This window comes from Stegodyphus dumicola, chromosome X2, assembly GCF_044657685.1.
Source record: "Stegodyphus dumicola isolate Sdum_Otavi_A_Nest chromosome X2, ASM4465768v1".
Classification (NCBI taxonomy): Eukaryota; Metazoa; Arthropoda; class Arachnida; order Araneae; family Eresidae; genus Stegodyphus; species Stegodyphus dumicola.
Window position 1 is genome coordinate 176,482,254 of NC_140781.1, and position 15,760 is coordinate 176,498,013.

General features: G+C 31.9%; 1 protein-coding gene and 1 long non-coding RNA gene across 3 annotated transcripts in view; one reads left to right on the plus strand and one right to left on the minus strand.

The window, feature by feature from the left end:
- The window catches only part of LOC118196798 (uncharacterized), a 57,683-nt gene extending 52,760 nt beyond the window's left edge, over window positions 1-4,923 (minus strand). Inside the window, exon 1 of the long non-coding RNA XR_004759466.2 lies at window positions 4,514-4,923. This is a non-coding gene — a long non-coding RNA (uncharacterized LOC118196798). The remainder of the gene's footprint in view (window positions 1-4,513) is intronic.
- A 168-nt stretch (window positions 4,924-5,091) lies between these two features.
- LOC118193402 (uncharacterized) overlaps window positions 5,092-15,760 on the plus strand; it is a 56,824-nt gene continuing 46,155 nt past the window's right edge. For both annotated transcript variants that reach the window (XM_085809182.1, XM_085809183.1), the window contains exon 1: window positions 5,092-5,478. In XM_085809182.1, coding sequence (XP_085665308.1) covers window positions 5,452-5,478 — 27 coding nt within the window. In that variant the 5' untranslated portion in view covers window positions 5,092-5,451. The remainder of the gene's footprint in view (window positions 5,479-15,760) is intronic.

Here is a 15,760-nt window from a genome sequence, read left to right on the forward strand (position 1 = left end):
ATATTTCTCATAATGCAAGTGGAGATATTTTTAAGTGTCATTTCCTGTGCATTTTAATTAAAAGGAAATTTTTAAGTTCGACATTTGTTCATAAATCTCTAGGTTTATATGCATAATGAAATAGCAATGATTCTTATTTGTTCATAAATCTCTAGGTTTATATATAATTAAATAGCAATTCTTGCAAATTTATCTTAGTTATTTTGATAACATTAATACTATACATAACTATTTTCCTCCCCCAGTATAAATAAAATGGAAAATTACTTTAACAGCTTTGATTATGACTATATTTCCAGTACAATACATCAGGGTCAAATTTCATATTAGTAAGAGTTGCACTGCAATACTCAAGCAGCAATTAGATTTAAAAAGAGCTACAAGAACTAGATATTTATATCATTTTAAAAACTGTAAAACAATTTTCAAATAATAAGAAATATTTCAAGTAATTTAACAAATATAGTTTTTTAAAATTAATATGGTTATTTAATATAAAAACAAATAAAATTACTCTTGGTTTATTTTAGTCTGATTATGGTAAACCATGCAAAAGCTATCATTTGCCTATGGGAAGATTGAGAGATGCCTACGATGGAAGATTGAGAGATGCCTTCACAGATGACTTTCTAAGGAAAACTGGCTCTATGCTATACGTGGGAAAAACCACAACACCCATGCAGCCTATTCAAAACAACTCAAGTGTTCAACGACTTCACCGCTTAGCTGCTAGATGGCTAATCTTGGCTATATTTACGCAAAGATTTTCCAAGATACACACAAATTTTAAACTTTAGTACAATGCACTGATCACTCTCTTTTCAAGCATACATTCTCCTTTCACAGAAAACAAAGCATTCTCTTCTACATTCCAAAAATTTATTTCTTTATTTTAATTCTCAACTGATTTTAATAACAGTAAATTAACAAAAGAAGACATAACTTTCTTTACAATTATGTAAAAATCTTCACATATTTAAAAGCTTTTAAGAGAAGAATAACAGAGCGATTTGAAAAACAGAATTAGCAATTTTCCTTAGTTCTAAAATAAATGGGAGAAAAAGCACTGTACAGAGGTACTGCAATTGTATATATATAAATAATTTAAAAGTCATAAACTTAAAAATAGTTTTACATTAAAAAACAAAGAATAAAAAAGGGCACATGGAGAAACTGCATTTTGATGAAAGAAATTTATTTAAAATAAACTGTCGGCTTAGCACAATTTTTGAATAAAAAATAATAGTTTAGTTTCTCTACACAGCTAATAAGAGGACCAATACGCAGAGCTAAAAATAATGCTAAAAGATTTATCTAATTTGTTAAATGCGAGTTGGATAATCATGTTAATATAATTAAACATAATCCAGATAATCAGAAAGTATGTTTCTTTTCTTTCAATATCCAAGTTCAACAAAGCATATTCTTCGTGTCTTCAGTAAGATTTTAAGTATATCATCAATGTAACATGCGGTTGATCTTTACATTATGGTAACTTGGCGTTTTTTGGCGAAAATTTGGCAACCAACTCTCTTACAGCAACCCTCTATTTTTTTTTCCCGCCGCCATTTTGTCTTCACGAAGTAAACACATGTTTCTTTTCTTTTTATCTACTGAACACTTCTTCCAACAATCTACTAGCCGAATTACACTTATGCAAGAAATTTTATCTTAACAAAACTGCTTAATCATGACAAATATTCACTGCAAAATTGGGAAAAAGTGCACAATACCATACTCCTTACGCGTTTTTCAAAATAACACATACACATAAACCATGTACACGCCGACTTATTTTTACTTAAAAAACATCCCAGAATTGCACAAAAATGGCATTGCTCACACTCTTCCCTATATCCATGTACACTGCTTTTTTCTCTTAAATTAGAAAAATTTCACGAAAATACATGACAATTTTCTCAATCTTTAAACCCGGTAAAAAGAACATATATGAAATTACCTGATCGCGAAAAAGTATTTACCCTTTCCAAATATGAACATTTCCACATATAAAATAAATAAAATATCCAAAAACTTTTACCTCTAAATCATCTATTACATTATACACGTCACCAACGAATTCATACCGCAAGCATTACAAATACTTAGTATCAAATATTTAAATTATTTCCATGCACGTTTACTTCAACTTAAACGTATACCAAATTCCTACAAACATAAAATTCACAAAATAACTATCATTTAATTAAAATATCACTAAACCATGTACACGCCGACTTATTTTTACTTAAAAAAACATCCCAGAATTGCACAAAAATGGCATTGCGCACACTCTTCACTATATCCATGTACACTGCTTTTTTCTCATAAATTAGAAAAATTTCACGAAAATACATGACAATTTTCTCAATCTTTAAACCCGGTAAAAAGAACATATATGAAATCACCTGATCGCGAAAAAGTATTTACCCTTTCCAAATGTGAACATTTCCACATATATAAATAAAATATCCAAAAACTTTTACCTCTAAATCCTCTATTACATTATACACATCATCAACGAATTCATACCGCAAGCATTACAAATACTTAGTGTCAGATATTTAAATTATTTCCATGCACGTTTACTTCATCTAAAACGTATACCAAATTCCTACAAACATAAAATTCACAAAATAACTATCATTTAATTAAAATATAATTAAATTCAAAAACACTACTTAAAATATAAATGAGCACATACATTAAATTAATACATACATAAATACCCATTTTGAATTCACTTTAGTTACGGCCATTGGGATCCAAAAATTTACGAACACTGTTTCACACAACACGGAATAAAGCCAAATACAAAATTTCCAGATTTTTTCCCCGATTTCCCCCCTTTTCCGATTAAAGAACCGTAATTCGTCCATTAATATCACATGACATATCCCACGATCTCTCATTTCCCTCACACAAAATAATGCGTAATCGGAACCGAGTACTGCTCACATTATTACCAAAGTCCCAGGTAGTAACCTTTATCGCCTCCAAAATGTCGCCAAACTACCAGTTACCATATTGTAAAGATCAACCTAACATGCAGCTAATATATCTGTCTTTTATGATCTTTTATTTATCAAGTATGATACACTTATTTTAATGACATTTTAAACTTATTTAAAATATTAAAAATTTTCAATTTATTATGTTGTTAGCTATAATAGCAAAGCTATTTTTCTCATTCTATACAACTCATTCCCAGAAACTCATTTCAGTTATAAGCCTATCAGCTTATTTCTCTACCTGAACAAATTAAATATCCTATCCCATCTACATCAGGTAGAAAATGTATAGCAGCTGAATGAATTAAAATACACTCTGGATAAAAGAAGAATATGGCTGAATATATTTACAAATTTTATATACCATGTCAGATTATATATCACCTGGTATCCAAGGCATATCTTAGAAATTAGAATTTAAAAAAAAAATTTTTAGAAAGCAGATAAGTAATTATTATTTGAATGGAATTTTGGCAGTAATCAGCTTACCTCTAATGGAATGAAGTATTTTTGTATATATTGTATGTAATTAGCCAGGAGCTTAAATCCATCTTGCTAAAAATTCCGATAAATATTAAAATAAAGAAAATACTAGAACACAAATATTATATATTCATAAGCTTCATTATCTGGTACTTTCTGAATATCTTCGTTCCTGTTTCAACTTTTCACAGAATTCTTAATTTTTTGGTGTATTTTCAGGTTATACACAGAGTCATAGCTAGGGTTTTCAGCGCTCAGGTCCAAATGAAGATTTCGCTTGCCAAGGATGGAAAACATTTAATTCTAAAATGCCGTAACATCAGTTTGGCGCCCCTTGGATTCTGTGCCCGGGGACAGATGCCCCCCTTGGCCCCCTCTAGCTACGCCCCTGGTTATACACAATAACAATAATCTACACATGTACATACCTTACATTTATATGAGTACACACAGATTTACATTCAATATGTAATGGTCATTTCAGAAAACAAAAAATCGACTGGCTGTAAAAATGTAAATATTAACTACTTAGATTTTTGTTTTTCCTCACAAAATGGTATTTCTTAAATCACTTTTTATTATTATTTATAAAAAGAGCAGTACCTATGAGATGTAAAGATAGTCAAAGAAATGTTCTCTGAGAATTCATAAAACTGTCAATGAGTTACCAACTTTACTTGGGGGTACAGATAATCAGAAAGTAGGCATTCTTTTAATTTATAACAAACATAAATTTCTCAATAAAAAGATTAAAATAATATAAATCCTAATAGAAATATATAATTATTAAATAACTGTTCTAATAATTCCTAATATCAACAAAAATTCCATTGCATTGCAGAATATGTCGAAACAAAAAGATTATTTCCACACAATTCTCATAAACAATGCCAGTTACTTACAGAAATTTAAGAATATATCAAATACAGCACATAAAATCAGTTTAAAACTCAGTATGCTTGTATTAATTTTATGTAGGGAAAACACTGAAATCTAAAAGAGAGTGCAAAATACATTACATTGGTAAAAGTACTCAAATACCATACATTTCTGTCAAACTATATTTTACAGATCTCATTTACTAGCCATTCATTTGGAGCTGCGCGATGTACAAGCAGCCGAAATCTGCAAATACTACTTTTTAAATTCAAAACCTTTTCACGTATGGCAATACTCTTGTTAAAAAAGAAAGTCCGATTTTACTCATTTCGCTCGAACATAATTATTTTATAGCTAAATATTAGTACCTAATATCTGAAACCATTTATCATTATTAAACAAACTAAAAATAAATATTCATGCAGGATTATGTTCTTTTTCTTCAACATATAAGGAGTGTCTAGTAAATATACAGATTTTATGCCTATAACCCATAGACAAAAGTTATTCAGTTTAGTAACCATTCCACGCGTTGAATATGGTGCGGACATATTTTAAAGTTGTTACTCAAGCGGCCTTAGTCTACACCTACGATTTAATTTTATGTATTCCCCCCCCCCCTCTCAAACAAAATTGCGCGCTTTATATTTGTCTTTCCTTCGCACCTAAGCTTGATTTTTCGCCCTGCGGGCAGAAAGACTTAACGGGGTGTAAAACAAGACATGTGTTTACTTTGGCCGTGGTCTCTGTTGGTAATAGAAATAGATGTTCTAATATCATAGCGATGGGAGGGCAAAGCAAACTCCCATAGACGCAAAGTAAATATATTGATACCGTTGGCTACTCACCGAGTCTGATCTGAGAATTTCGTTCTTCTAATATCAAGCAAATGCATGAAAAAGTCCCGGTGGGTGCATCAAACACAGTACTGAAATGAATGGGGTAATATAAAGCTGATAATGTATCGGAATGAGGTGAGGTAATGATTGTTAGGCTCGTATTTGATTGCTTCTGATGTAAACAATCCGAACTTATATGTACTGCGGCCTGCGGTCTATCTCCTAACCACCTATGCGTTATGTTAAGGGGAAAGCTAAGCGCTTTGGTAAGTTTCGCCAGCCTGGCCTGTAATTTTTCAAGTACCAAATCATGTAATTTCTTGTAATGCTAGTGCTTTTAAATATTATTTTATGTTAAAGTTGGTCAGATACAGTATAATATAAAATTACATAACTATTTTTAAGAGAATTGAGTTCAGTTTGGAGCTACAAAATGTAATAAATGATATGTAAGATGGGAAGCACTTCCGCAGAGAACCCGGTAAATGTAAACATCGCCAACTTTGGCGGTAATAGTTCAAACCTGGTAACCCAACGGATTTGTCCTATTCCCTAGTTCGAAGTTTGCAACCATTCCTCTTGCGTTTATTTTGTTGAATTATCACTGTCGTTTTTCGCATTTGCAGATTTATATTATTATTCTCTTATTTATTATTATTTTTTCTGAATTTTTTAACAACGAATAGATAGAAATATTTTCATAGATAGATGCCGGTTCTCGGTTCGGGATGAAAGGAGGGGTGAATGCAGAAGCACTTCCGCAGAGGATCCGTTAAATGTAAACATCGCCAAAATTGGCGATAACAGTTCAAAGTTGGTAACCCGGCGAATTCGGTGGTCGTAGGTAGCAACCTGATTCTTCAAACGCTTAGACAACGAATCTGTTCTCATATGTTTTGTGCGTGATCCGTTTTGCCGCTGGCTGGTGATGCATCACTACCGGATGAGCAGGTGAAATTGCGGCGGAGGGGGGGGGGGCTTATTGATAATTGGTAACACGCCTGTTTAGAGTAGTATGACTGTGTTCTTAATAATTAAAAGACTAAACACTCAGAACCATAGGGTACCCGAGTCCTAAAACATGATTAACGTGGGCCGCAATAATATAATGTTTTAAATAATTAACTAAAGTTTTTATTTTTATTACTCTTATTTTTATCTAAAATAATAGGAATTACATCACTTTTCATGCTTAAAAATTTGACATATTTTTAATGTATCTTAGCAATTACCTTTCAGAAGATGCTAGGTGTTTATATATGATAGATGATTAGAAAGAAATAAAGAAGTAATAATGAATAAAAAAAAAGTATTATTGGTTCTCTGAGATGAGATTTAAAAAAAAATTTTTTTTTAAGATTTTTTATTGGTCATCAAAGTTAGTAAACCACTGCTTTGAGTAATTAATCAAAGTTTGACTTTGAAAGATAACAAAATGTATAATGTTCTTATAGTTTTATTTACAATGCTACTCTAAAGGATTTGAATATTATTGAAGATTCTTGGCAATGTCCAGTTTATTGTGAAAAAGGCAGTTGTTTCAAAATAAAATATTTTAAGCTATCAGCAAGTAAATTCAAAAAATAACTTTGAAAATTGCTTGCATAAAATGGATATTTGAAATGTATTATTCTGTAATGAATCCATTAATCTATTATATGTACAGTAGCACTTAACATATGAAACACAATTTTGGGAATATTGACAAGCAAAGCACTTAATGAAAAAGACACTTTTAAATGTACTAAAATATTAGTATCTGTATGAACAACAGAGAATATATGTAATGAATAATACCATGACCAAATACCTATATAAACAAAACAGAATTAAGTATTCTCATCCTCGACACTTGAAAAAGTAATCCTACTGTGCAACATTTAGTGAATTTCTGATTGCATGATATTGCAAGCATTTTGTTAGATTTTTCCTACTAGTGCTTAAGACCATTGAATACTGGTAGTTTGATCTGTGTTCATATCATGGTTAAAGGGCTGGCTGCATGGTTGATTTTTCTAGTTTTCCTCATATGTAATGCAAATACAAGCCAGTTTCCCTTAGAATGTTCATAAAGGCATCCTTCTTCAGGTCAACAGCTGGTATGCTTTGCCATATTCGAATAACCTAAACTTTCCTTCAGATTATACATTGAAAGGTTATATCTGTAGTAAGCAGGCAATGATCATTCAGCTTCTATCCGTGTGGAAGGAGTATATTTAAAACATGTCAGAACCATGGGATTCATAACAAAATCGACCATTAATCTTGAACATTTTATCAAGTGTGCCGTTTTTCTTACGTTATGGGTTTCACTAACAAGATATTCATACTTTTGTTCAAGTTCACAAGCAGTTCAGCAATACAGTTGCTGGATACTGGTAGTTTGACCCTAGTTTGAATCTTCAGTACTCAGTATCTTGGCCATCACACTGTCATGGCCCCTAAAGCTATTACTGCTTGGCATAATATAAGCAAAGCATTTACGACTCATTTATGATACAACATTCTGAGAAGTGTTTCATCTGCCTTTCTCATACACCTGAATGCATCATTCAAAAGAAAATGATGTTGCTGCGTTTAATTTCATCAGGCCTGATGAAAGGTGTAGAATGCTGCAAGTGCTGGTTTTTTCTCACATCTGTTTTAAGGAGAAATAATTTCATCGATATCCTGGAACTAGAATTATCCTAGTTTACATATGAATTTGTCAACAGCATATGCTATTTCCTAAAAATCAATGAAAATATTGCTTTTTTCATTCTCATTTTGGATATTTTAAAATGCAGTAATGTATACAGCATTGATTTACATCCATTTTAAGATAAATTTGCTGATCATTTCTTATAAGTTTCCAAACATCTTTTTAGAGATGGACTTTCTTCTTTCCAAAGTGAAATGTGTGTCAATACAATTTATTTCAAATGACTATGGCATGACATCTAGTCTTCACTTTGGCATTCATGTTTGTTTCATTATTTTACGGAGACATTGCTATTTATTTTTAAGTGTTTTTAATGTGTTATTGAAAATATTTGTAATATACGCATTTACAAAACTTTGCACTGACCAGTGATATAAAGTTAGTCTTCGGTTAAAAGACTTGTTTAGGATTGTGTAAAGTTGAACAATTACTTTGTTTATATAAGTTGAATAGGAGACTGTTGTTTTATGATTTTTTTTTTTTTTTTTTTTTTTTTGTAATGTTGGATAGTTTCCACAGGCTTTGGGAATTTTCTTCATTTGATTATCTCTATGTAGTTGAATAGAAAAATATTTTGAAATTATCAAAATAAATAAGTTATCTATTTTGGAGATTAATTTTGATAACCAGCATTTTGTAACAGCATCATGTTCTTAGCATATGCTAAGAATATCGTCAAAAGAAAAGAGTCAACCAACGTGTGCAGATCTGTGATAAATTTTACTACTTTTTGTTATTCCCATGTTTATGTAGTTATATAATGATTTGAACAACTGTAATTTTGGAACACTGAGAAACAACTGCTTCAAGTGATTGTTAGACTGTAACTAAATTACTTCAAGTTGCAAATGTGGTCTCACGGCTTCATAGTTTATATTGCAAGGCATGCTGAAAATTTCTAGTTACATTTGAATTGCATTGAAATCTGTGTTTAAACTCAAAATCAGACTCAAAATGCAGGTTTCTTTTTCAAGCTATCTTCATAACTATTGCATTTTGACATTTAAATTGTTCATATGACAAAGAAATGTGAAAAATGCTAAGTTGAAAACCATGCTGTATCAATATAAATTAAATCCTGTGACTAATCACTTACTAGTCCTGTGAAAATTTGCAAATATGACTCTGATTTTTTGTGATTGCTTTCTAAATTAATTGATGCTATATATTTTAAAATTTCACACTTTACAGAACAATGTTTCTCATTGAAGAATGGCACAATTTCGTTAATCAGTTGCCAAACTTTCTCGAAAACACATCTTGCACTAAGCCATCTTACTTTTGTTTTGTGTAATACAGCACATGCAAGTATTCAGATTTTAAGGGCTTAAGTAAATCTCGTAATTCCCTGTGGGTACATCAACAAGATTGAATACTATTCCCAAGCCTCATGGTTACATCAAGCACAGGTTTAATGTTCAATGGAAATTTAAACAGACCACTTGAAAATAGTTAAAATTTCCACATTAAAAAAAAAAAAAAAGATTACCTTTCTTCATTTCGTTACATTATCAGTAATTCTCGCTTTCTGGGGAATTTTCAGTGCGAGATCTAAATCTTGTTATACTTATCTGTGTTCATGATGTAACAAAGTCGATGAGCACAGTATACATGTCGATGAAGTGAGATAACAGATATCTATGTGAACTTATGTTATGCGCAAATCACGTGATATTCCTTTACGTTTTATTTATACAAATACAGTATACATTGTATAGCCAAAACAAAAATGAATATATATTTACAATATACATTATGTATTGCATAGTAAAATCCTAAATATATTTTGATAATTTGCTGAATAAACAGGTAGTTGTTCACTGGCCATAGTTTGTCCATCCTTGAACTCAACTTTCGGATTTGATAGAGTGAGATTGTGACTACATTTTCAGTAACTTATTTGATAAAATTATGATTTGAAAATTCAAAATAGATTTAAAATCAGAAGATGAATTTAAAAGAAATACTGTGCCTAAATATATCATTAATAATAATTAATGAGCCCACCAGCGGCCGAGCAGTAAAAGCTGCTGAACACTGGTAGTTCGATCCTGGGTTCAAGTCCCGGCGAACGGGCTGGCTGCATGCGCGTTTCCGTGATTTCCCCATGTGTAACATGGATACGAGCCAGTTTCCCTTAAAAAGACCTCTACAGGGCATCCCTCCCTTTCCGTGGAGTGCCTAAGGGCGGAGCACGTAATAAGAAAAAAATAAAAATAATTAATAACAAAAAAATTAAGTAATCATATAATAAATATATGCAATATCACACTTACATGATAATTTATACAAAACTATTCCTACATGATTTTTCAATGAAATTTTTTTCTTATTCACTGATCACTCAGCATAGCTCTCCAATAACAATAACCGAAATCAGATTAGGGTTTGAGGGTTAGTTAAGGAATATTTGGAGTTTAAAATTGCTGGTGGCATGTATCCGTTTGGTTTGGTGTGTTTTAATTATGTCAAAGCATGCAAAAAATATCTGCGTAAGAGAAGGTGTGCCTTTGAGGAGAACTTTATAAGGGATTTTTGGCTTTGCATTCCTGTAACATATTGAAGCACTGTGAAAACACCCATGCAATTAGCTGTCTTTTTTTAGATTAGGACCTAAATCAAACTACCAGAATTCAGTCACAGAACATCAGTTGGAAAGTAATGAATCATAGTATGCTTGTTAGAGTTACATGCAAAAAAGTTAAATTCTGCCCTTACTGTTTCTGAGGTTAGCATGATTGTTAATAAAAATAGTGGATATGTTAGTTTTTATTTTATGACACATGCACACATAAGCACACATTTATCTATGCATGCATAAGTAAGTCAGAGCAGAATATAATTTATTCCTATACAAACTTTATTTTTTACCTAGTCAAACAGTTGCAATAGTTTATATTTCAATGAAAACATTGTTTATTTCATTTATGTGATGAGAATTTATTTTCACTCATACTTTGGAAAGCATTTTGAAATTATGTAATGAAGGTACAAGTAGTAAAAGTGCCTTTTTGTTTCTCTTGTGTTTTGACAATTTCCCAAGAAACTGCACTGTTAAAAACAGGAATATTTTCTAATTTTATATTCTTAAAGCATATTTAAAGAAAGATATGAATTTCACTAAGTTATTTTTCAACAAATTGATAACTTTGCCATGAAAGACTCATTATTTGCTGTGATCTGCAAATATGATCTGGTTCTGTTTTAAATGGAGAAGACATGTATGTATCACCAAAATAGCTAATGAACAGTCAATTACGATCAACGCATTTCGCGGAAATTCGTTAACAGGCTGTTTTTCATTACAAACAGGAAATGGCATACTGCAAGCCAGAGGGAATATGGAGTTAGGGGATCTATGGGAACATAATATCCAGTCCTTTCATTGCTATTAACGATTTTCAGTTTACGGTTTGTATTACCGTAAACTGAAAATCGTGGTTTGTATACGATTTTCAGTTTACAGTTTGTATTACGGTTAACCTTTTTAAATATCTTGTAACGTAACTGTACACCGCTAAACTCATGGCCGATTAGCCGTTGACGAGCTTGGCGAGTAAATACGCTTCGCCGCCAACGGATCCTCTCCGGAAGAAAACCCGTGAATGCTAATTTCTAACATGGCTGTTCACGTTGTGTTCTTAATTATTAACAGCTCTAGGTAAAATCCTAGTATACGGTGCGGCCTTGGTGCAATTTTTAAAATTGTCGCCAATACCAAAATGATGCGTTTACGTTTGTCGCCAAATTTTTGGCAATCTCAAAGTAAAGCGTCGCCATAAGTTTGAGTTGGCAAAAAAAGTAAACAAAATGATAATCATAAGATAATAAATCCTAAGCATACGGTGAGACACAAGAAAAAAGGCAAGCATTTAGAAATTGAAAATAATTTTTAACAGACTTTATAACAAATAAAAATATAATTTTCATCATGCATCGCAACAAATACAAAACATTCACATATCAAATATAATAAATTAAATACCATGGCTCAGTGTCGCATATGTTTTAGGGTCTATATCATAACTCAAATGCCATGGCCCTCAAACTCGGGTGACGGATATATTGCTTTTGTTGCAAATATAAAATCTTTCATTTTTTCGGATGACGATTTATTATTTTTCAGGTGCCGCAACATATATTCCGCCAAATAAGAGTCAAACTCTTCACTTACCTTTTTCATTCCCTTCATCCCACGCTTAACAGCACTCCACGTTCCTTCCAAATCCTAGTATACGGTGCGGCCGGCGCGATTTTTAAAATTCAGCAGCAATCTGGCATCTTCTGCCCATTGAATTACAGCAAGCTTTCCTTCCAGTTCCAACTTCCAAAAAAATTTCGTGTTTAAATATTCACAATTCATAGCACTGCACATCATAATTGAAAAGTAACGTTATCCAACTGTAGAACAAAATACGTTAGCAAATAGAACTGTAGAACAAAATACATTAGCAACTCGAACTGTAGAATAAAAGACGTTATCAAAACTAAAATCATATTCAGTATCTGACCAAAAACCGATTAATTAAAAAATATTAACCAATCAGAAACTCGGCGGAACCACTACTGTTATTTTAAAAAATGCAAAAAATTAAAGATAAATAAATTTTACCTGAACATACGTTATCCTTTCTCATTCAGTTCAGCTGAAGACTGAAGATTAACGGAACTTCAAACAATGGTTTGAAATAATTCTTCTCTTTCATCTGTACCAATCAAAACTTCTCAATTTAAAATATACATTGAGCATGCGTGAAAATGCTCCCAAATGCACTCTCCTCCAGTGCATTTAAAATCGGCTTGCTTACCACAATTGGCGCGCTTATTAGTCTCTTAAACCCGAATTTCGCCAACTCTCATGTGCACCGTATACTAGGATTAAGCCCAGCTCTAAGAACCATGAGGTTTTCAACGTCTAAAATTTGTTTTCGTAGACCGCAAAAATGTGCATGTGCATTTTAACCCTTTATTCAAGTTATTTTGATGATTTGGGTACACAAATTGTCAAATTTTTTTATTGCAAAAACCAAATGTTTAGTACAAAATAAAATATACTTAAGTAGTTAAAAATTGATATTTTGACGTACATGGGTAAAATTTTTAAAGTTTTGTAGCCACTGCATATTTTCTTTGAGGCAGCTGTCACTCAACATGGCAGTTGCAAAGTTCGCTTCTAGTGGAGCATTATTTTCTAAAAATAAGAAAAATTAACTATTTTCTAAAACATAAATAAATATAAGTGAATACCTATTAGTAGTTCAGTAATTCAGTCTTATGTGGTACAACTGGAAACACTTTTCCAAGCACAAACCAACTCCACAATCACTACACCAGAATCGTGATTCCTTCCTTATCTTTTCCCCATTTTTATCCTTTTTCGAACAACACACTTTGCACTGTCTTGTAGGCTCACGTTTCGCAGGAATAGGAGGAAAATAGGATATAAAATGTCGTTCAGTAAGACGGGCAGGGTTATCTATTGTAGGTGGTCTGCCAACATTCTTTTGTCCAGAAGCTGCATCATCATATTTATGTAAAAGCTCTTCTACAACTTGGATTCGAAATTCTAAAAATGTAATACGTTTCGCAACTACATTTTTATAGAGCAAATATGAGTTCCAGAGTACCTTGTCTAGTAAATGTAAAAATATCTTTTTATAATGTTTTATCTGACGTTTTCGGATTGTTGGATGAAAGGATATTTCCTGATCACAGCGATCTACACCTCCCATAGTTAAACCGTAATTAGAATCTTCGGCTTGAGTATATCTCCATTTTTTATTTTTGAGGCTGACCATGGAAGTATCATGAATACTGCTCATCAAACACACATCCTTCATCTTCGGTTGAAGAATCTAAATCATCTATATAACGTTTCAAAGAACTGGACGCTATTTTATAACAAAAAGATCCCATGCACCTTGAACCAAATAACCTCTAACCTTTGAAATCTTCAGTAAAGTGCTGTCATCTATTGAACTGAGCGCACATTAACTTTTCCCAAGATACAGTCGGGTTTGACAAAGAGATGAAGCCGAAATAAACGTCTCCCGATATATATTCGGGTATAACAATACGATGCACTCAAAAAAAAATTACCCCGAGTAATACTCGGGCGTGGCATTTTCGAACACTAGTGCTGTGCCGTTAAAAGGTTAAATAATTAAATAATGCTTTTATTTTTATTTTTGGTTATTGTCATCTAAAATTATAAGAATAAATCAATTTCTATGGCGTAAAATTTTAACAAGATAATATATTGTTAATGCTTTTCTAACAATAACCTTTCAGAGGATGGCAGGTGTGACATAAATAGATGATTAAATTGAAATAAAAAAATATTATTGATTATCTAAGATGACAGAATAGTTTGATGCATCACCATGGTCATCAAAATTAGCAAATCACTGCTGGTGTAAGGAATATATTGTTTTCTGTGTTAACTGGAATTTAAGACAATTTTTTTTCGTATATCATGTTTAACTGGTAAATTTCAGTATATTAATACTAATTTATATTTTTTAAATGAATTTTTATTTCCGTTATAAATGCTTATATATTGTCTTATGCTTAATAATATATTCTTTTCTGCGCTAACTTGAATTTAAATACAAATTTATTTTCGTATATCATGTTTAACCAGTTAGTTTTACATCTACATGCTTATTATCTGTGAATTTTTACTACCATATGCTTAATATATTGTTTTATCTGCTAACTTGAATTTACATGCACTAAAAATCACGGTACTTTTCCGTTTTGCCGGCGCAGGCGATAAATCACCAATAATGGTACAACTGATGCCAAACGGAATATCCTTGCTGGTAACCTTTTAAGCCTCATTTTCAAAACAAGTCGCAGCCATTTCTTAACAGATTGATTGTTTCTTTCAATAGCATACGATCACATAGAATTTTTATCAGATAGTACAATTTTATGCCCTAAGGGCATTTGTGGTAATTAAGTCAATGAGAATACAATCACACTGCTCACCCGAAGCCGAAAATATAAAAAAGTCAAAGTCAAAGGTTAAATTCATCAATTCTAATGAGAATACACTAGCGAAGTAAAGCACTGCAGTTTTACTTAATTTCTGAGTAAGCTATTCGTACGAATTGAAATAATTTTTGCATTTAAACTTGTATTCCAAACGAAGATTTAACTTAAAATTAAAGTAAATAATTACTGAGAGAATTTTGTTGCGTAGTTTACGTGAGATGAGATTACTTGGGGTCACGTGATACAAACCGGCAAATCAGGATGTTGAACCATGAAAGCATAGTAAATTCTTAAATTAATGTATTTAGAAATTTATTGGTTTTCTACAAAGTTTTAAACGCTATCAAAATGTTTATGCCTTCAAAAGAAAAAATTCTGTCAACTAACATTGTTAACATTTTTTATGTGTATACTATATGTTGTCGCCAATAAAGTCTGCTTGGCGAGATTTGCGCCGGCGAAACGGAAAAGTACCAAAATCACGTTTACGGCTTGGCTCATCGTTAGCTTGGCAAGTAAAAATGCAACGGGTTCTCTGCGGATGAAAACCCATAAGATGACTTACAGATTTTTCTTGTAGAATTCTGGTAAGATATTTTGTAAAATCTCAGTATATGGTACGGCCTTGGTGCGATTTTGAAAATTGTTACCAACACTAAAATGACTCATTTAAAACACCGTGTTTACTGATTGCCATAATGTCGCCAAATCCTGAGTGTACCTTACACTAGGATTAAACCAGATATTTTAGACTTGAGATAGTGCTCGTCAGTGATTTATCCGGTAAAAGTTTACAATTGGGTGGCTCTTGTTTTTTGGCGATTCTTTTTTGACACCAAGATCGGCAC